This window comes from Pristiophorus japonicus, chromosome 11 (assembly GCF_044704955.1).
Source record: "Pristiophorus japonicus isolate sPriJap1 chromosome 11, sPriJap1.hap1, whole genome shotgun sequence".
In the NCBI taxonomy this organism is placed as follows: Eukaryota; Metazoa; Chordata; class Chondrichthyes; family Pristiophoridae; genus Pristiophorus; species Pristiophorus japonicus.
Window position 1 is genome coordinate 1,501,833 of NC_091987.1, and position 23,797 is coordinate 1,525,629.

General features: G+C 44.0%; 1 protein-coding gene across 6 annotated transcripts in view; it reads left to right on the forward strand.

Moving 5' to 3' along the window:
* LOC139275958 (uromodulin-like 1) overlaps window positions 1-23,797 on the forward strand; it is a 425,626-nt gene that overhangs the window by 381,571 nt on the left and 20,258 nt on the right. For all 6 annotated transcript variants that reach the window (XM_070893210.1, XM_070893209.1, XM_070893213.1 and 3 more), the window contains 8 exons: window positions 6,650-6,907; window positions 7,003-7,146; window positions 7,763-8,020; window positions 10,541-10,653; window positions 15,767-15,986; window positions 18,271-18,411; window positions 22,283-22,509; window positions 23,332-23,474. In XM_070893210.1, coding sequence (XP_070749311.1) covers window positions 6,650-6,907; window positions 7,003-7,146; window positions 7,763-8,020; window positions 10,541-10,653; window positions 15,767-15,986; window positions 18,271-18,411; window positions 22,283-22,509; window positions 23,332-23,474 — 1,504 coding nt within the window. The remainder of the gene's footprint in view (window positions 1-6,649; window positions 6,908-7,002; window positions 7,147-7,762; window positions 8,021-10,540; window positions 10,654-15,766; window positions 15,987-18,270; window positions 18,412-22,282; window positions 22,510-23,331; window positions 23,475-23,797) is intronic.

A 23,797-nucleotide genomic window follows, 5' to 3' on the forward strand; every position in this document is an offset into this window, starting at 1 on the left:
TCAGTGCTGGGACCCCAGCTCTTTACAATATACATTAACGATTCCGATGAAGGAATTAAGTATAATATCTCCAAGTTTGCAGATGACACTAAACTGGGTGGCGGTGTGAGCTGTGAGGGGGACGCGAAGAGGCTGCAGGGTGACTTGGACAGGTTGGGTGAGTGGGCAAACGCATGGCAGATGCAGTATAATGTGGATAAATGTGAGGTTATCCACTTTGGGGGCAAAAACACGAAGAAAGAATATTATCTGAATGGTGACAGATTAGGAAAAGGGGAGGTGCAACAAGACCTGGGTGTCATGGTACATCAGTCACTGAAAGTTGGCATGCAGGTACAGCAGGCGGTGAAGAAGGCAAAATGTATGTTGGCCTTCATAGCTAGGGGATTTGAGTATAGGAGCAGGGACTGACCTATCAAGAAAGACTGGATCAACTGGGCTTGTATTCACTGGAGTTCAGAAGAATGAGAGAGGATCTCATAACGTTTAAAATTCTGATGGGTTTAGACAGATTAGATGCAGGAAGAATGTTCCCAATGTTGGGGAAGTCCAGAACCAGGGATCACAGTCTAAGGATAAGGGGTAAGCCATTTAGGATCGAGATGAGGAGAGACTTCTTCACCCAGAAAGTGGTGAACCTGTGGAATTCTTTCCCACAGAAAGTTGTTGAGGCCAATTCACTAAATATATTCAAAAAGGAGTTAGATGTAGTCCTTACTACTAGGAGGATCAAGGGGTATGGTGAGAAAGCAGGAATGGGGTACTGAAGTTGCATGTTCAGCCATGAACTCATTGAATGGCGGTGCAGGCTCGAAATGCCGAATGGCCTACTCCTGCACCTATTTTCTATTTTTTTTGTTAACCTGTCCAGTCCCGTCAGAATCTTGCATGTTTCTATGAGATCCCCTCTCATCCTTCTAAACTCCAATGTATAAAGGCGCAGTTGATCCAGTCTCTCCTCATATGTCAGTCCAGCCATCCCGGGAAGCAGTCTGGTGAACCTTCACTGCACTCTCTCAATAGCAAGAACGTCCTTCCTCAGATTAGGAGACCAAAAATGAACACAATATTCCAGGTAAGGCCTCACCAAGGCCCTGTACAACTGCAGTAACACCTCCCTGCCCCTGTACTCAAATCCCCTCGCTATGAAGGCCAACATGCCATTTGTTTTATTAACCGCCTGCTGTACCTGCATGCCAACCTTCAGTGACTGATGTACCATGACACCCAGGTCTCATTGCACCTCCCCTTTTCCTAATCTGTCACCATTCAGATAATAGTCTGTTTCTCTGTTTTTACCAGCAAAGTGGATAACCTCACATTTATCCACATTATACTTCATCTGCCATGCATTTGCCTACTCACCTAACCTATCCAAGTCACTCTGCAGCCTCATAGCATCCTCCTCGCAGCTCACACTGCCACCCAACTTAGTGCCATCTGCAAATTTGGAGATACTACATTTAATCCCCTCGTCTAAATCATTAATGTACAATGTAAACAGCTGGGGCCCCAGCACAGAACCTTGCGGTACCCCACTAGTCACTGCCTGCCATTCTGAAAAGTCCCCATTTACTCCTACTCTTTGCTTCCTGTCTGACAACCAGTTCTCTATCCACGTCAGCACACGACCCCCAATCCCATGGTTAGATGCGGGTAGATTGTTCCCGATGTTGGGGAAGACCAGAACCAGGGGACACAGTCTTAGGATAAGGGGTAGGCCATTTAGGACTGAGATGAGGAAAAACTTCTTCACTCAGAGAGTAGTTAACCTGTGGAATTCCCTACCGCAGAGAGTTGTTGATGCCAGTTCATTGGATATATTCAAGAGGGAGTTAGATATGGCCCTTATGGCTAAAGGGATCAAGGGGTATGGAGAGAAAGCAGGAAAGAGGTACTGAAGGAATGATTAACCATGATCTTCTCGAATGGTGGTGCAGGCTCGAAGGGCCGAATGGCCTACTCCTGCACCTATTTTCTATGTTTCTTTGGAGAATTCTGCAAAAGTAGGGTAGGGTGAGTACATGGCCATGGCTGGATTAACAGCAAAACAAGGGTTTTAGTCCCTTGGTTATACCTTCCATATTGGATGGCAGTTGCTCTTCTATGGAGTTCTGTGTGTCTCTCTCGAAGGACTTAATTTCCTTTTGTAGCTCACTGTTTAATGTGTTCTTGTAAAGTTCCTCTGTTTCAATTAAGGTTTATTTTAAATGGGTCATTGACTGCTTTAAAATAGTACACACACGCCTTCATCAGTGAACTTCCAGAGGAGATTCGATGGCAAAGTCACTAAAATTAAAAATCTAAATTATTCTGAAAATAATGGATTATTGCTGTAGCTCCAGTGTTGTCATTATATCATTAAAGGACAAGAGCAACAAAGCCATGGGAACACCATCACCTCGAATTTCCCCAAAAGTCACATACCAATCTGATAGAAACATAGAAAGTCAGCATGGATTTGTGAAAGGGAAATCATGCTTGACAAATCTTCTGGAATTTTTTGAGGATGTTTCCAGTAGAGTGGACAAGGGAGAACCAGTTGATGTGCTGTATTTGGACTTTTAGAAGGCTTTCGACAAGGTCCCACACAAGAGATTGATGTGCAAAGTTAAAGCACATGGGATTGGGGGTAGTGTGCTGACGTGGATTGAGAACTGGTTGTCAGACAGGAAGCAAAGTGTAGGAGTAAATGGGTACTTTTCAGAATGGCAGGCAGTGACTAGTGGGGTACCGCAAAGTTCTGTGCTGGGGCCCCAGCTGTTTACACTGTACATTAATGATTTAGACGAGGGGATTAAATGTAGTATCTCTAAATTTGCGGATGACACTAAGTTGAGTGGCAGTGTGAGCTGCGAGGAGGATGCAATGAGACTGCAGAGTGACTTGGATAGGTTAGGTGAGTGGGCAAATGCATGGCAGATGAAGTATAATGTGGATAAATATGAGGTTATCCACTTTGGTGGTAAAAACAGAGAGACAGACTATTATCTGAATGGTGACAGATTAGGAAAAGGAGAGGTGCAACAAGACCTGGGTGTCATGGTACATCAGTCATTGAAGTTTGGCATGCAGGTACAGCAGGCGGTTAATAAAGCAAATGGCATGTTGGCCTTCATAGTGAGGTGATTTGAGTACAGGGGCAGGGAGGTGTTGCTACAGTTGTACAGGGCCTTGGTGAGGCCACACCTGGAGTATTGTGTACAGTTTTGGTCTCCTAACTTGAGGAAGGACATTCTTGCTATTGAGGGAGTGCAGCGAAGGTTCACCAGACTGATTCCCGGGATGGCGGGACTGACCTATCAAGAAAGACTGGATCAACTGGGCTTGTATTCACTGGAGTTCAGAAGAATGAGAGGGGACCTCATAGAAACGTTTAAAATTCTGATGGGTTCAGACAGGTTAGATGCAGGAAGAATGTTCCCAATGTTGGGGAAGTCCAGAACCAGGGGTCACAGTCTAAGGATAAGGGGTAAGCCATTTAGGACCGAGATGAGGAGAAACTTCTTCACCCAGAGAGTGGTGAACCTGTGGAATTCTCTACCACAGAAAGTTGTTGAGGCCAATTCACTAAATATATTCAAAAAGGAGTTAGACGTAGTCCTTACTACTAGGGGGATCAAGGGGTATGGTGAGAAAGCAGGAATGGGGTACTGAAGTGCATGTTGAGCCATGAACTCATTGAATGGCGGTGCAGGCTAGAAGAGCCGAATGGCCTACTCCTGCAGCTATTTTCTATGTTTCTATGTCTATGTTTCTATGTAAACATAGAAACTAGGTGCAGGAGTAGGCCATTCGACCCTTCGAGCCTGCACCACCATTCAGTAAGATCATGGCTGATCATTCACCTCAGTACCCCTTTTCTGCTTTCTCTCCATACCCCTTGATCCCTTTAGCTGTAAGGGTCATAACTAATGCCCTCTTGAATATATCCAATGAACTGGCATCAACAACTCTCTGCAGTAGGGAATTCCACAGGTTAACAACTCTCTGAATGAAGAAGTTTCTCCTCATCTCAATCCTAAATGGCTTACCCCTTATCCTTAGACTGTGTCCCCTCGTCCTGGACTTCCCCAACATCGGGAACGTTCTTCTTGCATCTAACCTGTCCCGCCCCGTCAGAATTTTATATGTTTTTATGAGATCTCCTCTCATCCTTCTAAACTCCAGTGAATACAAGCCCAGTCGATCCAGTCTCTCCTCATATGTCAGTCCAGCCATCCCAGGAATCTGTCTGGTGAACCTTCGCTGCACTCCCTCAATAGCAAGAACATCCTTCCTCAGATTAGGAGACCAAAACTCAACACAATATTCCGGGTGAGGCCTCACCAAGGCCCTGTACAACTGCACCTGCTCCTATACACAAAACCCCTAGCTATGAAGGCCAACATACCATTTACCTTCTTCACCGCCTGCTGTACCTGCATATCAACTTTCAATGTCTGATGTACCATGACACCCAAGTCTCGTTGCACCTCCCCTTTTCCTAATCTGCCGCCATTCAGATAATATTCTGCCTTCATGTTTCTGCCCCCAAAGTGGATAACCTCACATTTATTCACATTATACTGCATCTGCCATGCATTTGCCCACACACCTAACCTGTCCAAGTCACACTGCAGCCTCTTAGCATCTGCCTCACAGCTCACACCGCCACCCAGTTTAGTGTCATCTGCAAACTTGGAGATATCAGACTCAATTCCTTCATCTAAATCATTAATGTATATTGTAAATAGCTGGGGTCCCAGCACTGAGCCCTGCGGCACCCCATTAGTCACTGCCTGCCATTCTGAAAAGGATCCGTTTATCCCGACTCTCTGCTTCCTGTCTGCTAACCAGTTCTCTATCCACATCAGTACATTACCCCCAATACCATGTGCTTTAATTTTGCACACCAATCTCTTGTGTGGGACTTTGTCAAAAGCCTTTTGAAAGTCCAAATACACTACATCCACTGGTTCTCCCTTGTCCACTCGACTAGTTACATCCTCAAAAAATTCCAGAAGATTTGTCAAGCATGATTTCCCTTTCATAAATCCATGCTGACTTGGACCGATCCTGTCACTGCTTTCCAAATGCGCTGTTATTTCATCTTTAATAATTGATTCCAACATTTTCCCCACTACTGATGTCAGGCTAACCGGTCTATAATTACCCGTTTTCTCTCTCCTCCTTTTAAAAAAAGTGGTGTTACATTAGCTACCCTCCAGTCCATAGGAACTGATCCAGAGTCGATACACTGTTGGAAAATGATCACCAATGCATCCACTATTTCTAGGGCCACTTCCTTAAGTACTCTGGGATGCAGACTATCAGGCCCCAGGGATTTTCGGCCTTCAATCCCATCAATTTCTCTAACACAATTTCCCGCCGAATAAGGATATCCTTCAGTTGGTCCTTCTCACTAGACCCTCGGTCCCCTAATACTTCCGGAAGGTTATTTGTGTCTTCCTTCGTGAAGACACAATCAAAGTATTTGTTCAACTGGTCTGCCATTTCTTTGTTCCCCATTATAAATTCACCTGATTCTGACTGCAAGGGACCTACGTTTCTCTTCACTAATCTTTTTCTCGTCACATATCTGTAGAAGCTTTTGCAGTCAGTTTTTATGTTCCCGGCAAGCTTCCTCTCATACTCTATTTTCCCCCTCTTAATTAAACCCTTTGTCCTCCTCTGCTAAATTTTAAATTTCTCCCAGTCCTCAGGTTTGCTGCTTTTTAGGCCAATTTATATGCCTCTTCCTTGATTTTAACACAATCCTTAATTTCCCTTGTTAGCCACGGTTGAGCCACCTTCCCCGTTTTATTTTTTACTCTAGACAGGGATGTACAATTGTTGAACTTCATCCAGGTTCATCCATGTGATCTTTAAATGTTTGCCATTGCCTATCAACCGTCAACCCTTTAAGTATCAATCGCCAGCCTATTCTAGCCAATTCACGTCTCATACCATCGAAGTTACCTTTCCTTAAGTTCAGGACCCTAGTCTCTGAATTAACTGTGTCACTCTCCATCTTAATAAGGAATTCTACCAGATTATGGTCACTCTTCCCCAAGGGGCCTCGCCCAACAAGATTGCTAATTAGTCTTTTCTCATTGATGGGAACATATATCGCCATTCCTTCATTATCACTGAGTCAGTATCTTGGAATTGTCTACCTAACACCGTAATTGGAGCACCATCACCACAAGCACTGCAGAGGTTCAAAGAGAATGCCCAACAACACCTTCTCAGGGTAAACAGGGATGGGCAATAAATGTGGCCTTGCCAGCTTTAATGTATACCCCTGTGAGTATACACACAGGTTGTAGAGCTGTTGCCTTGTGAGTGGTTTAATGATGTTCACAAGACTCAATAAAGCCCCAGTCAGTTGGGTCTAGGTCATCCATGATGAGGTATGCAGTTGTGAGCCTAATGGATGAACTGGTAATGTGGTGTTTGATTGTTAAACCTTTGTTAATAAACCAACTAGGTCTTAATAGCAATGTGTTGCTATGAATTCTTAAGCAAAGAACCCATGAAGCAAATACATTACACCAGCATCATTCTGAGAACAAATTAAGAAAAATGTAGCTCCCTTCATACTCAGGGTTATGATGATCATGTTGCTGTGTGATGCTCACTAATTGGTTCTTTAACTCTTCAACAGCTCCGTCTTCAGTTACCAAATTAGTGGTTTCCAGCGTTACCAGCAGTGGCTTTCAAGTAACCTGGACAACAGATACCAGTGAAGAGCAGATCTTTGTTGTCCAGTTGTTAAAGAACATTAGCATCGTGAGTGAAACAGAGACAGAGGAAATGGAATGGACAGCATCAGGTTTGGAGTCCGGTACTGAGTACACTGTGAGCATCATGTCTAGAGTCTGTGAGCAAGTGGGCATTGCCACAGAGCTGAATGTAAAAACAGGTAATAGCGCAGGGCTATTGATATGAATACAAGAGTACCTTTTGGGTACAGACCCTATGTTATAGGAGAACTAATCACCTTCCTGATTTTTACAGCTCTTAGTCCAACCAAGGCGGAAACGGAAATGTCCATATCTAATGCCAACAATCGAAGGAATAGCCGTGCCCTGGACCAATTAACACCCAACTCTGTTCAAACATTCGCATCATCTTCCACACAAATGTCGACTGTGGCTTGTGGTGAGCGAAGATACTTTCTTTAAATTAGTGTACAATATCATTTCTAAGACTCTCGTGTGTGTCAGCCGTGGCTCAGTGGGTAGCATGATTGGATCGTGGGCAAGTACAGCAGGAGCAGCGAGGAGCAGTGGGAGACTATAGAGCAACGTGATCGGTGCCCAGGAGAGGAGTGAGTTCGGGGCCCAGAAGAGGCGAGGACCCAGGGGCAGCACGGACCAGCCCACACTGCAATATGTGTGCTCACTAGGTCCGTGCAGCAGAGCTGGTGTCCAGTTAGTCTTGGGTAATCCTTGTCACTGGACCAAGACCTCGCTCTGTCAAGCCCATGTGGTGGCTGGTGTGCAATGGCCACCACACGTTAAAAAAATCCACGCACAGGCATCTTCCATCCTTCAACATGCAGTTGCGGACCTGGAATATTAGGTCCTTTATTGAAACACCTGTGAACTCATCCCTTTTTGGTGGAAGCAAGTCATCCTCGCTTCGAGGGACCGCCTAAGAAGAAGAAGAATATCATTTATGTCACTGTTATTTTAGGAATTTACAGAGATATTTTTTAGAAATTCCTGTCATCTTAAAATAAAAAAAAACATGCTATTCATTGTTATTCCCCTAGTTCCTTCATCGATCACAAGCCTCGTCGCCTTTAATGTCACAAGCAACAGTCTAACTGTGATTTGGGAAGCAGATGCCACAACCGACCAAATGTTTGTTGTGCAACTTTGGAAGGACAACGGAATTGTGGTTAATGCAAAGACCGAGGAACGGAGCTGGACTGAGTCAAACCTGGAGACTGGGGTGTTATACACTGTCAGGGTCATCTCTCGGCTCTGTGGGAAAGAAAGCAAAGCTAAAGTACAAGAAGTAAAAACAGGTACCAAGAGTTATACTTGTGATTATCTACTTTACACTCAATCACTGTCCTTGGTTCTCACAATTCCTCAACAACACTTGCTGACATTTTCTGCTTGTGCCTTTGTCAGGCTGTGTTATTTGCTGTAATGGACAGGAAGGTCATGGGCTGGCAAGGGCAGAAACAGCAAACCCCGGATATAGTTTCTTCATTCTTTTCATAAGTTCCAACAAACAGCTACCAACTCTTACTTTAGATGTCCTCACCCTTGGACCTTCTTCATCTATTGCCATTCTTGACCTTTTTATCACTTGACTTTTAGTGCTATTCCCAGATGTCCTCTATTTCTAAAGATGCTTCCAAAAAATTTTATTTATTTCTTTTGTGCCAAACACTTTGTCTCACAGCAGGTATTAAGAGTCCTTAAAACCTAGGTTTGTCCAAGACCTGAGTATTGCTTCTGTATCTGAAAAAAGTTAATGGGGATAATCCAGTGAAATTCGCAAGTCCAGAAACTGAAAGATCAGGGGGGTAATTTTGACTTTCGACATATAAAACAGGCAATATTGAATCAGCCTCCTGTTACACATCTCTCCTGCTTTTAATTTCCATGACAATTGTGAGAGATGTATAATGGACAGGAAATTCGGCCTCAACTGGAATATTGTGCCCAGTTCTGGGCACAGCACTTTAGGAAGGATGTGAAGGCCTGAGAGAGGGTGCAGAAAAGATTTGCGAGAATGAGTCCAGGGATGAGGACTTGAATTATGTGGATAGTCTGGAGATGTTGGGGTTGTTCTCCTAAGAGCAGAGAATATTGAGAGGAGATTTGTTCAAGGTGTTCAAAATCATGAGGGGTCTAGACAGAGTAGATAGAGAGAGAAACTGTTCCCATTGGCGGAAGGGTCGAGAACCAGAGGAAACAGATTTAAGGTGATTGGCAGAAGAACCAAAGGCGACACAAGGAAACGCTTTTTATGCAGTGAGTGGTTAGGATCTGGAGTGCGCTGCCTGAAAGGATGGTGGAGGCAGACTCAATCATGGCTTTCAAAAGGGAATCAGATAAGTACCTGAAGGAAAAAAATTTGCGGGGCTACGGGAAAAGGGCGGGGGTGGGGCTAGCTTAAGTGCTCTTGCAGAGAGCCGGGCTCGACGGGCCGAATGGCCTTCTGCTGTAACCATTCTATGATTCTATGACATCTGATTCGATATTGCTCCTTTCACACTATTGCCCAAAGTCAAAATTGCCTCCAGGGATGGAAAATAAATAGTAAACCAATGTTGGAGGAGCAGAGGGTATGTTGGGGGCATTGTGGCTGTAATTGGGCCTGCTTAAGCAGGATCTACTCTCCATACAGTTCAGGGAGATAATTAAAATCAGTGAATACACTGTACATCCTCAATTACTGGCAAGGTGAAGAACTTTGTAGCTACAGACCCTGAACCTGATTTCAGCATACACCTCCAGCTTGAAAGCAATGGCATCAAAGTGTCACCATAATTTAATTACATGTGGAGCCAGATTGGACAGGTCAGATCATCAGATCATGGAAGGAAAAGAGAGAGATTTTTAAATTCCAACCAAGTTATAGCAGCCTTTGCCCAGTAAGTTGTCCTGGAGTTTAACAATGAAATTGTTTCAATGAAGTCCATCCAATGATAGCTTTTCCTCCTCCTCACGGCTGTTTTTCCAAAGTCCATCATTGTAATGCTTGTATGGTCAGGAGTAGCACAGCCAGATGGATTTTCAGACCAGTCGGGTCTCAGCACAATGGGGCTTCTTCCCTTCCCTTCCCACATTCCTGGTCGCCAAAGTTTTCTCCCTGATGATTAATATTTGCTGCCTTTACTCAATTATAAAGCCTCCTCAGAAAATCCACAAGCTTCCTTTTTATACAGCAAATCTGAAAATGTTACTAAACCATTTTGAAATATACAATCATTTAAAATCTTATAAATTCTCCTTTTTTCCAGGCTGTTAACAAATATATGGCTATACTTAGTGGCCTCTGAATGATGGGACTTTTTCCAACAGGATATAGGGGACTTGCAACACCCCACAAGGACTAGAAAGGGCTGTCCTGAGGCTCCTTCTGCTTTTGTGCTCGGTCTGGGATCCTGTTTCAGAGCGATCTCCAATTGTCGCGTCCCCATTGTCCTCTACGTTTCCAGAGCCAGACTCTGTAGGGATGCAGTACTCCTCTGTGTAATGCAGACTTGGAGTAGAAATATGGGGACTGGAACACTGCTTCTACTTCAATGAAACGCGTGGCATTAACCCTCTGACACACGTGGATCGAGAGTGTCTGAACCCCAGCTCATTCATACATGGGTGTTAATGTAGATTCTGGACACACTCCTTTGATGCAAAATTAGCTTTGATTTGGTTTCGAGTTCAGCTTCAGGTTGGAGCAAATTAAATTGATTGTGATTAATCAAACCAAAATGAACCCGAACCGAACCTAACCAAACCTTGTTCGATTTAATCATCTCGAGGGCTAACACTGAAAGTATTTACTGACTGTTCGCACCATCCCACAGCTGCACTCATCCTGGGAGGAAGAACAAGGATAACAAACTTAATGTTCAGTGAAGGGCTGAGAAACAGCAGCAGTCACAAATTCAAGACCTTTACAGCGCAATTTATTACACAGGTGTGTATTTATTTCACAACAGTCGAGCCTGTTATATTGGACTTGCTTCTCATAGCCCAATAATTGAGAGTGCAATAAGTGGTGTGGGTTATGTCTAGGGTTCCTCGATTTTAACCAACAAAACCCCAACAAATCCAAAATTGTGAAAACAGTTATTGTGTTTAAAAGCACAGATGATACACGAAAAGAACAGCGAAGTATTCTTACCAAGAGGTTTTCATAAGTCTGTCTGCTGCATTCCACCTGCTTGACTATGCCAGAAAACCTGGGTTAGCACCAATTGTGACTTTGTTAACAAAATCAAATTAAAAGGACAAGAAACACCAAAATTGGTGAAACCAAATCCCGCTCAAAGAAAAATTTAGAAAACCAGAAAGCCTTATTATATCAAACAGTGTTGTATGTCACTGCATCCTAATTGGGGCGGACGACGCCTGCGTCTGCGCACATTCTGAGGCTGAACTCCAGGATATAGTCGCCTGAGGAAAAGAGTGTTCGAAGACCAGGCCCTCAAACCTATCACCAAGCTCATGGTTGACAGGGCTGTAGTAATACCCGCCCTCCTGTATGGATCAGAAGCATGGACGATGTACAGAAGACACATCAAGTCGCTGGAGATATATCACCAACAATGTTTCCGCAAGATCCTGCAAATCCCCTGGGAGGACAGGTGCACCAACATCAGTGTCCTCGTCCAGGCTAACATCCCCAGTATTGAAGCACTCGATCAGCTTCGCTGGGCAGGCCACTTAGTTCGCATGCCAGACACGAGACTCCCTAAGCAATTGCTCTACGCGGAGCTCCTTCATGGCAAACGAGCCAAAGGTGGGCAGCGGAAACGTTACAAGGACATCCTCAAAGCCTCCCTGGTGAAGTGCGACATCACCACTAACACTTGAGAGACTCTGGCCGAAGACCGCCCTAAGTAGAGAAAGTACATCCGGGAGGGCGTTGAGCTCCTTGAATCTCAACGCTGCGAGCGTGAAGCGGTCAGGGGCAGGCAGCGGAAGGAACGTGTGGTAAATCAGTGCCCCCCCCTCCCCCGACTAATATCTGTCCCACCTGTGACGGGTCTGTGGCTCTCGTGTTGGACTGTTCAGCCACCAAAGAACTCACTTTAGGAGTGGAAGCAAGTCTTCCTCGATTTCGATGGACCGCCTATGATGATGATGAATAATTGGGGGCCATTGTATTTATATAGATTTGAGCAACATTTTGGTAAGAAAAATAGGGAGGTGACATATTACTTGGAAAATAAGAATCTAAATGGGGTAGAGGAGCAAATATACAAATCACTAAAAGTTGCAACACAGGTTAACAAGGCCATTAAAAAAGCAAAACAAACACTAGGGTTTATTTCTAGAGGGATAGAATTGAAAAGTTATGCTAAATTTGTATCGAACCTTGGTTAGACCACATTTGGAGTACTGTGCAATTCTGGTCGCCATATTGTAAAAAGGATATAGAGGCACTGGAGAGGGTGCAGAGAAGATTTACAAGGATGATACCAGAAATGCGAGGGTATACATATCAGGAAAGGATGAACAGGCTGGGTCTTTTTTCTCTTGAAAAGAGAAGGCTGAGAGGTGAAAATCAAGAAAGGTTTTGATAGAGTAGATACAAAGAGAATGTTTCCACATGTGGGGAAGAGCATAACTAGAGGCCATCAATATAAAATAGTCACAAAGAAATCAAATAGGGAATTCAGAAGAAACTTCTTTACCCAGAGAGTGATGAGAATGTGGAACTTGCTATCACAGAGAGTGGTTGAAACGAATAGTATCGATGCATTTTATCATCATCATAGGCAGTCCCTCGGAGTCAAGGATGACTTGCTTCCACTCTAAACGTGAGTTCTCAGGTGACATCGGAGTCCAATGCAGGACCTATAGTCTCTGTCACAGGTGGAGCAGACAGTGATTGAAGGAAAGGGTGGGCGGGAGCCTGGCTTGACGCATGCTCCTTCCGATGTCTACGCTTGGATTCTGCGATGGAACTCGAGGTGCTCAGCACCCTCCCGGATGCTCTTCCTCCACTTTGGGCGGTCATGGGCCAGGGATCCCCAGGACTCAGTGGGGATGTTGCACTTTATTAAGGAGGCTTTGGGGGTGTACGTGAAGCATTTTCTCTGCCTGCCTGGGGCTCGTTTGCTGTGTCGAAACTCTGCGTAGAGCGCTTGCTTTGGAAGTCTCGTGTCGGGCATGCAGACGATGTGGCCTGCCCAACAGAGCTGATCGAGTGTGGTCAATGCTGGGGATGTTGGCCTGAGTGAGAACACTGATGTTGGTGCGTCTGTCCTCCCAGTGGATTTGCAAGATCTTGCGGAGGCAGCACTGGTGGTACTTCTTCTGCGTTTCGAATGTCTGCTGTATATAGTCCATGTCTCTGAGCTATATAGGAGGGTGGGTATCACTACAGCCCTGTGAGCTTGGTACTGGATTTGAGGTCCTGGTCTTCAAACACTTTCTTCCTCCGACTGCTCCACAATGACATGCAAGCCGTGATCCTCACCAATGGATCCACCACAGACCCAATCCACGTCTGTGGTCTGGGGTCAAGCAGGGCTGCGTCATCGCACCAATACTCTTTGCAATCTTCCTTGCTGCAATGCTACATCTCACCTGTAGTAAACTCCCCACTAGAATGGAGCTAAATTATAGAACAGATGGGAATCTGTTCAACCTCCGCCGTTTCCAGGCCAGATCCAAGGTTGTCCCATTCTCTGTCATTGAACTACATGCATTTAAGGAGCGATTAAATAACCATATGAGGGAGAAGGGAATAATGCTGATAGCATTAAATGAGAAAAGATGGGAGGAGGCTCGAGTGGAGCATAAACATCGGCATGGACTGGTTGGGCTGAATGGCCTGTTTCTGTTCTGCAATCCTATATAATATTTATTCCTCAACCAAAATCACTAAATCAGATTATCTGGTCATTTATCACATTGTTGTTTGTGGGAGCTTGCTGTGTGCAAATTGGCTGTTGCGTTTCCCACATCACAACAGTGACTACACTTTACAAATGCTTCATTGGCTGTAAAGTGCTTTGAGGTCCTGAGGTCATGCTATATATTGCTATATGTGCCACATAAAAGGTTACTGCACAAGATTAGTCTGGCGAAGGTTCACCAGACTAATTCCCAGGATGGTGGGACTGACATATCAAGAAAGACTGGATCAACTGGGCTTGTATTCACTGGTGTTCAGAAGAATGAAAGGGGATCTTATGGAAACGTTTAAAATTCTGATGGGATTGGACAGGTTAGATGCAGGAAGAATGTTCCCAATGTTGGGGAAGTCCAGAACCAGGGGTCACAGTCTAAGGATAAGGGGTAAGCCATTTAGGACCGAGATGAGAAGAAACTTCTTCACCCAGAGAGTGGTGAACCTGTGGAATTCTCTATCACAGAAAGTTGTTGAGGCCAATTCACTAAATATATTCAAAAAGGAGTTAGATGTAGTCCTTAGTACTAGGGGGATCAAGGAGTATGGCGAGAAAGCAGGAATGGGGTACTGAAGTTGCATGTTCAGCCATGAACTCATTGAATGGCCGTGCAGGCTCGAAGGGCTGAATGGCCTCCTCCTGCACCTATTTTCTATGTTTCTATGTATAAAAGTTCACGGGGTTGGGAGTAATATATTAGCATGGATAGAGGATTGGCTAACTAACAGAAAACAGAGAGTCGGGATAAATGGTTCATTCTCTGGTTGGCGATCAGTAACTAGTGGTGTGCTGCAGGGATCAGTGCTGGGACCCCAACTATTTGCAATCTATATTAACGACTTGGAAGAAGGGACTGAGTGTAACGTAGCCAAGTTTTCTGACGATACAAAGATGGGAGGAAAAGCAATGTGTGAGGAGGACACAAAAAATCTGCAAAAGGACATAGACAGGCTAAGTGAGTGGGCAAAAATTTGGCAGATGGAATATAATGTTGGGAAGTGTGAGGTCATGCACTTTGGCAGAAAAAAAATCAAAGAACAAGTTATTCAAAGTGCCGCAGTACAGCGGGACCTGGGGGTACTTGTGCATGAAACACAAAAGGATAGTATGCAGGTACAGCAAGTGATCAGGAAGGCCAATGGTATCTTGGCCTTTATTGCAAAGGGGATGGAGTATAAAAGCAGGGAAGTCTTGCTACAGCTACACAAGGTATTGGTGAGGCCACATCTGGAATTTTGATTTCCATATTTACGAAAGGATATACTTGCTTTGGAGGCAGTTCAGGGAAGGTTCACTCGGTTGATTCCGGGGATGAGGGGCTTGACTTATGAGGAAAGGTTAAGTAGGTTGGGCCTCGACTCATTGGAATTCAGAAGAATGAGAGGTGATCTTATTGAAACATATAAGATTATGAGGGGGCTTGACAAGGTGGATGCAGAGAGGATGTTTCCACTGATGGGGGAGACTAGAACTAGGGGACATGATCTTAGAATAAGGGGCCGTACATTTAAAACAGAGATGAGGAAGAATTTCTTCTCTCGGAGGGTTGTAAATCTGTGGAATTTGCTGCCTCGGAGAGCTGTGGAAGCTGGGACATTGAATAAATTTGACAGAAATAGACAGTTTCTTGAGTGATAAGGGATAAGGGGTTATGGGGAGCGGGCAGGGAAGTGGAGCTGAGTCCATAATTGGATCAACCATGATTTTATTGAATGGCGGAGCAGGCTTGAGGGGCCATATGACCTACTCCTGTTCATATTTCTTATGTTCTTATGTTCTTATAAGTGCAAGTCTTTCCTTTTTTAAATACAATTCTATATGTTACATAGAATTGGGGTGAAAACCAGCATAAAGTAATGGGATGAAAGACCAGCCTCGTATAGTTTGACACCATTTGGCAGTCTCATCAGGAGATGGCTGGGCTGGGAAATAGAAAAATATCAAATTGGATTGGCAAGTGGCACTTTTCTGAGGTTGGAACTGGGGCACCTTCTTCTACAGATGGATCTCTGCATCGATCTCCTGATGTACCTGACCTGGGAGAGCCTGATGCTATAACTGGGTGTCTCAAATTGGAAAATATTATGCTTCCCATTCCTCACATCCCGCACTTTGAGGAGCACAAAACAAAATTGCATTCATAACTAATGTACATTTCTTATGCAGATCTTGAAATCTTTGCCTGAATACACTGCCAAACTTTTTGCTTCTGGGAAAGTCAAGATTGTGATCAAATCTCTCTGGGAAGGAAGTGTGAAGGTAGACTTCCAGGTGGTCTTTGATGAAGAAATGGTGGCTAATGTTTCCGAAATTACCATGGACCTTGTGTCGTCATTAAAGAACAGCTCTGTTTTTCGCTTTGATCCTGACAGCACAGACATATCAGGTAATAGGGATGGAGTGGCAAAATAAAACTTTCAATGGAACAGACTTCTGTTATCTCACGCAAGTATGATGTCAATTGCATGCACCCAGAACTGTTGCACCATTCCCTCACTCCAACCGCACTTTTGATAATTGTAGCTTTCTGCAAGGACTGGAGGAGGAATTCGGATCATCAGTGTTCTTATCATTGTTCAAACAAATACTGCTGGCTATTTGTTTCATTGGCTGCATATTTTGGTGTGTGATTAGAATGTTACTTGCAAGATCTGACTTGCCACCATAACGGCCATTATTGCGATAGAAAGAACATGCATTTCTATGGCGCCTTCAGGATGTCCCAAAGCGCTTTACAGTCGATAATTTACTTTTGTAATGTACGAAAAGGGGCAGTTAATTTGTGCACAGAAATAAGCCCAAAACAGCAATCTGATAAATGACCAGATAATGGGCTGGATTTTCAGTTGAGGGTTTTTAAGAGGCTGGAATGTCAGGCGGTGGCTAAATTTAGCGCTGGAAAATGGTTTGCGTCAGCAGCCACAAAATTCAGCAGCTGCGCCCTGACAGTGGAACGGAGCACTAAGGGAAGTGTTCCACATTTATCTTAGGGTGCTAGGCCGGATGAGCAACTGAATATCCATTGCTGAAAAGCTGGATTCGTAACGTCCTAAGAGAGGCCTCCCTGGGAATAAAAAATCGGCACAAAAAACATTCCCAATATAATATTCACCCAAATAAAGATAAATCGCAAAAAGAAAACAAAAAAATACAATCACACTTGCCTCATGCAGTCATTCCTTCCCTCACTGCCGCTGGCACTGCTCTGACTGGCAGCTTTCCCTGGCTGGTTGTCTACAGGGTGCTACAGGGTCACGCAAAACAAATGTTGAGATCAGGATGATACCGGGGATGTTGCACACCAGTGCGAGGTTCCTGGGTGGTACTGCTCAGTGCCACCGTAAAACCGGCGCCAAATTTCTCAGCGGGGCCCAGGCGGTAACCATTTCCAGACCCATTACCGCCCCTCTGGGACGCTAACAGAGGTGCAATCCAAATGAAAATCCAGCCCAATGTGTTTTAGCGATGTTGATTAAGGGATAACTATTGGTCCAAGACACCGCAATGAAATTATTGGCAATATTGTCTTCAGCATGTTACTTTTAAACAATCTTGTAATCACGTTAATGAACACATTGATGTTTTTGTTGAAACGAATGGGAACAGGGAAAGTATTGGCCTGAAATGTTAAAACAAGGTTCCATCTATTTGTTCTGGTAGATATTAAAGGTCCCAGGGCAAGAAGAGCAGGGAGTTTGCCAGTATTCTGCTCAGCATTCCTCTCATCAGACTATATCACCAAACAAAAACAGAGTCATTGCTGTTTCTGGCACAGAATGGATGATGTATTTGCCTATGCATGAGCCATTGTATTTCAAAAGTAATTCACTGCGGGAAGTGCTTTGAGATTTTGTAATATGATAACAAGGCAACATTTATTTAAGCAGCATGTTGTTATGATCTAGAATGCTCAAATTCAATAATAACTTTCAAAAGAGTATTGGATCTATACTTGAAGGGAAGACATTTACCTGACTATAGGGACAGGGCAGGGGATTACTTTGGATAGCTCTACCAAAGAGCCAGCACAAACATGATGGGCCGAATGGCCTCGTTCTGTGCTGTATCATTCTATGATAAGCAGCTATATAAATGCAGGTTTAAAAAAAATTATCTTAACTTACCGGTAGCAGTAACGTGTGGGCTTCCAGGTTATCTACATTGCTCAGTCACTGATGTTAATCGTATCACTGACTCTCGGGGATGAGGAACTGGCTAGATTGTCTTCCTCATCCCTAGGCCTTCCGTGATGAAGATCATTCCCCATGTGAGAAACGAGACAGGCAGAGCTATCTATAGGCCTCTGCCATGGTTCTTATGAGGCAGTGCCTCGGAGGTTTAGAGACCATTGACATTTCTCCTCTTCCTCCCTCCATGGGGGAAAGCCCTTGGCTTGCACTCAGAACCTCATCTCAGTTGCAAAGGTAAAACTGGGGACTTGCCACCTTTGGGGGATGACTGGTTTGAATTCATTGTTCGATTGCTCCAGGCAAAGCATAATTCCAGCATTTCTGTAGTGGCCGCAGCAATATTTTTTGAAGAAAGGCATGCACCAGTAGCTGTCTTTCTATAATTGTTATATAGGTACAGCGGGAGCACCAATGGTAAATCATGGTAGACTACTCAAGCCTTTGTTTCTTCATTTACCTTTCACCTTGTCTTTATTGCAGATTACAATGAGTGTATCTCACTTGACGACAACGACTGCTCGCTCAATGCAGAATGTATCAACCTAGAAGGGTCCTACACCTGTCGCTGCTCTGACAGTTTTGTGGATGTAAACCCAGTTCGACCTGGCAGAAATTGCAGAGGTTAAATGAGTCTTTATTAACTATTCTTAATGGCTGTTTAATTTCATTTGTTCGGATTATTTATAGCTTGCCTTCATATTTTTAATCTCTCTTTAGATTAAGAACATAGGAACAGGAGTAGGGAAGTCTTCCCCCGCGTGCCTGTTCCGCCATTCAATGAGATCATGGCTGATCTGTATCTCAACTCCATTTACTCTATCTGGTTCCATATCTCTTAATACCCTTACCTAATAAAAGTCTGTTGATATCAGTTTTAACATTTTCAATTGACCGCAACAGCTTTTCTTTTTGCGGGGGTTGTGGGGAGTTCTAGATTTTCACAACCCTTTGTGTGAAGCATTGTCTCCTGATATCTCCTCTGAATGACCGAGATTTAACTTTAAGTTTATGCCTCCTTGTTCTGGACTCCTCCACCAGAGGAAATAGTTTATCTCTAGCTATCCTTAAGGATTTGACACTAAATGTCATTTCCTGATCTGGCAAACATTTCTCAGAGGTCCTTGACCTCTGTCTAACCAGCTGCTGAGGTAACTAGGCTACATCTGTCCTCAGTGGGGAAAACAATTCAACCAATATAATTAACTTTTCTCTTATCTGTGAGGTAATTATCTCCTTTCTGATTGTGATCGGTTAAACATTGACCATTCTACCCAAAATATTTTTCTCGGCAATTCAGTCATCGTGACCTTTCCCCCACCCGCCCCACCCCCGAGTGAAGCTCAGCCCCAATCTTCTGCCACCCAGCAGGATAGGCTCATGCGCAAAGGAGGCCAATAAAAGATGACCAGGTCCATCAGTGCTCAACCTGCCCACGAGATGGTGCAACCCTTATGCACCAACCTCCCCAAATGCTAAGCAATGTTAAACATCTCCAGAAAATCTCAGGAACACTGGGAAATGCCTTCCCGATCCATAGGCCAAACAAGCAAGCTCTGGGAGACACATGACACAACACTAGCCAAACTTAATTAACCCGTGGACACCCTCTCTCCCAGTTCATCCTAATATCCATCTTCCTATCATCCATCTCACACTATGGGAGACCTATAATTATCTATCTAAAAAAAAACACTCTGTTACACCTCATGTCACACAATAACACGTGTAAATTTCTGTTGAACTTTTAAAGAGAAAAACAATAGAAACCAGTCTTTTCCAAGGCCAGCAAAGCAATTGTGCCTGTGGCCTTAAAGGGACACACTGGGATAGAAATTGAACTTAGGCAGAAGTGCATATCACATTGGCTGCCTGTTATACATCCCGAACGATATTCAGTCCCTTCGAAGCCCAAGTCGAATATTATCCCACTATGCTGTGACTATAGGCCACCTATCGGACAGAAGAGAAGAAAGGACAAAGCTCCAAAGGGAAAACAGAGCAAAGTAGCTTAGGAAGATCCAAGCATTTTGAAACCAGGCAACTATTTGAACATAAACGAATCCAGAGCAAGAAATGGCCAGACAACCCATCAAAGCTCACTGTTCAGAGTCCATATATAATTATTATAACATAGGCTCGGCCTCTCATCTGTTGTTCCTCTACTTCCCCTGTGGAAATATGAGTGCTGGAAGTGTAAGGATTGTGAGTCTGTTTCTCTGTGAGCCCACTGTGCATAATCAAGCAGGCAACTGACATCATACTGAAACTTTCCTGGTAAAATATGTCCTCTGAATATAATGGTGTCTCTTATCGTACACTGTCACTCATGCCATGGTTCTGTTATTCAATGTTTTTAATTTCAATCTTTATTTCCGCCCCCCCCCACTCCCGCCCCACAAAACAAAATCCCTCTAATTTTCTCTCATTCTCATCTGAAACCACTGACTTGCCCCAGAACGATACACCACAGAAGGAGACCATCCGAAGCTGGCTCTTTGAAAGAGCTATCCAATAGTCCCACTCTGTTCTGCAGTTTCTAACCGCTACCATGATTTACCGCTCATGTAGCCATTCTTCATGTGTGGGCCTAGAGAATGATGCTAAGCAGCCTATTTATTCATGGTGGGCATCACAATTAGCTGACCTTGTGCTTATCTGACATCCGCACATGTGAACATTTCACAAAGATCATTGGTTGGGGGAATTGTGGTTCAGTTTATCCCCTTTCTAGCAGGAGCATTGAGGCCAGCTGAGGCATCTCTCAGCTGAGATGAGCTCAGTGAACACAGACAGCTCTCCAGTATTTTAAAAGCCAGGACTATGTCCCGTCTCAATCGATCTTGCTTGATTAAGAACAAATCCAGTTCTGTTAGCCAACATCCTAATGTATAATTTTGATCCTTCCAACATTCCTTGATACTCATCTCTGGACCCTTTTCGATACATCATTTGCTTTGAACTCGCACTGTGTGTTTAAAAAATTCAGTTACGGGATGTGGGTGTCGCTGGCAAGGCCAAACATTTATTGCCCCTCCCTAATTACCCTCGGGAAGGTGATGGTGAGCTGCCTTCTTGAACCGCTCTGGTCCATGGGGTGAAGGTACTCCCATTGTGCTGTTAGGGAGGGAGTCCCAGGATTTAGATTCAGCGACAATGAGGAATGGCGATATATTTCCAAGTCAGGATGGAGTGACTTGGAGGGAAACTTGCGAGTGGTGATGTTCCCATGCACCTGCCCTTGTCATTCTAGGTGTTGAGGTCTCGGGTTTGGGAGGTGATACAGTGCTTGGATGAAATTCCTTTGTGCGATATTTTAATGAAGATGTTAACCCTTGGTTAAAATAGTGGACAGAGAATATAATTCACACTTGTTAATGTGTTTGCTACTCGTATTGCAAATGTGTATTCAGGCTTGTGTCTTTTGAAGATAAGGTCACATACAATATTTTAAATGTGTTTTTTACCACATTAATTAACCAGTAATTAATTAACCATTAATTATGGATTATGGGGCAAGGTGGGTATATGGAGTTAAGTAGCAGATCAGCCATGATCTCATTGAATGGCGGAAGAGGTTCGAGGGGCTAAATGGCCTCCTCCTGTTCCTACGGTTCCTGCACCTATATCCTTTTATTCCCCCTTTCCTTCAATGGCCTGTCTAACTTTTTCTTAAAGGTCTTTGCTTCAATCACTAAACTCTGGTACTGTATTTCACACCCTCATAGCCCTCTGTACACAAAATCAGTTTCTCCTGCTCTTTGCCCTGAATCTCTTGTATTTAATCTTCTATCTATGTCCTCTTGTTATAAACCTTTCATCACTGGAAACAGTCCGTTTGTATCTACTTTGTCCTATTCCTTCATAATTTTAAAGTAGTGGACAAGGGAATTTCATCCAAACACTACATCACTACTAATACCATGCAGAGTGAGTTCAAGACAAATTATATATTGGAAAGGGTTCAGAGATGAGCAACAAGGAAAGTTGGAAGTTGGTTCACAAAAATCTATCAACCCAGATTTAAAATGAATAATTGATCTTGCATCAATTGCTGCTTGTGGAAGAGAATTCTAAACTTCTATCACCCTTTGTGTGTCGGTGTTTCCTAACTTTAGTCCTGAAAGGCCTGGCTCTAATTTTTGGACAATGTCCCCTAGCCCCAGACTCCCAAGCAGCAGAAATTGTTCCTCTATATCTTCCCTATTAGTTCCCCTTAATATCTTCAAAACTTTGATAAAATCACCCCATAATCTTCTAAATTCCAGGGAATATAACCGTGTAATCTCTCCTAGAGTCCAGGTCTCATTCTGTAAATGATAACTGGACTCCAAGGGCGGGCACCTAGGACTGGGACTGTTGCTTGTGTGGGGAATTAAACACTAACACGGTCAGCCTGTTCCTACGTAATTAAACTAAGCGTGAAGTTGAAAGGAGAGCACTGTAAATATCTCAGCTGAACATTCTTGGTCTTCTGTCAACGTGAAATATATAGATCCGTTGGTGGCCAGAACAACTGTAGAAGCAGCTTCCCAATCAATCATGGTAAGCTGCAACCTTCATGAGATCTCAGTCATAATGGAACGATCATTTCTGGAAGAGAAGCAAATACCAGCATCTTCTCTATATCTGGGGAACTTGCAGTGCAACGGGAGCATTGGTAATTTGACCCATGTTGCCCTCAAAGTCGGGTGGACTGAGTGCGGAACTCAAATATCAAACGTAAGTTCCCAAATTATTTAATTATTAAACTCTTTGCTGTATTTTTATTTGCACGCATTTTGAAATCTGACTTTCTGAGTAAACTACAACCTGCCTTGAAGACTTCAGTTGAGCAGCATTGCAATTGGCTGAGACATTCTCAAGCTCAGGAAGGGAAAGGCATCCAAAGTTTCTGTTCTTCAGTGACACCTGGTGGAAAGGTGTGGATTATATTCAGATAGGGTCAGCAACAGGCTCAGCTCCCCCACAGGCTGTCAACCTTCAGCGAGGGCCCCTCTCATGCAAGGAAAGTGTTCACTTGGGCAAGTGACTGGAGAGCACAGTTGTCCCTGGAGCCGAGTCTCAGATGCATTGCTGCCAAATAGGAGGGAACAATGAAAGCTTAAAAACAAATTGTTGCTGGCTTGATATGTGTGCAAATGTTTTCCTATCATTATTCTGGCCCCAGAACTGAGAGGCCTTACCAGTAACCTCCTCCAGCCCTACAACCATGTGAGATTTCTGCACTCCTCCAATCCTGCCCTCTTGCGCATCCCTGATTTTTATCGCTCCACCAAGCTCTCGAATTCCCTCCCTAAAGCTCCCTGCCTCTCTACTTTTCCCTCCTCGTTTAGGGCACCCCTTAAAACATGCCTCTTTGACCAAGCTTTTGGTCAACTTGTCCAAATATCTCCTTATGTGGCTTTGGTGTCAAATTCTGCTTGATAATGCTCCTGTAAAGCGCCTTGGGATGTTTTACTACATTAAAGGTGCTATATGAATGCAAATTGTTGCTGTTGTATATGTTGACAAGTGCTTGATGGCTATGTTTACTCATTCCAGAACGAGACTCACACAGTAGTGAAAACAACACTCAGTAACATCCCATCCTCCAGCACAGTCTCTGCTAGTGCTATCCTCAAGGTCCCTGTGAATTGTACATTTGACAACAGCCTCCTGCTCACTGCTGGCTACACTCCAAATGGGTAAGGTGTCCTGTTTCAGTGCGGTTTGAGGGAATTAGTGTTAAGCTAGGCCTGTCTGTCGGCCTGCGTGTCATGAGACTGAATTGGTATCGGAAAACAAACTCTAAAATCTTATCTCTTTTGTTAACTTTGGGGAATGAAGCAGGGGGGGGGAACATTACTTAAATTCAAAGAGTGATAGAGATAGGAACACTGGAGAACTTCCAAAAATTCAGATTTTATGAGGAGCTACGAGATAAATTACACAGAATTTACAGCATTTAGCCAGGCAATGTGGCCCAACTGGTCAATGCCGGTGTTCATGCTCCACACGAGCCTCCTCC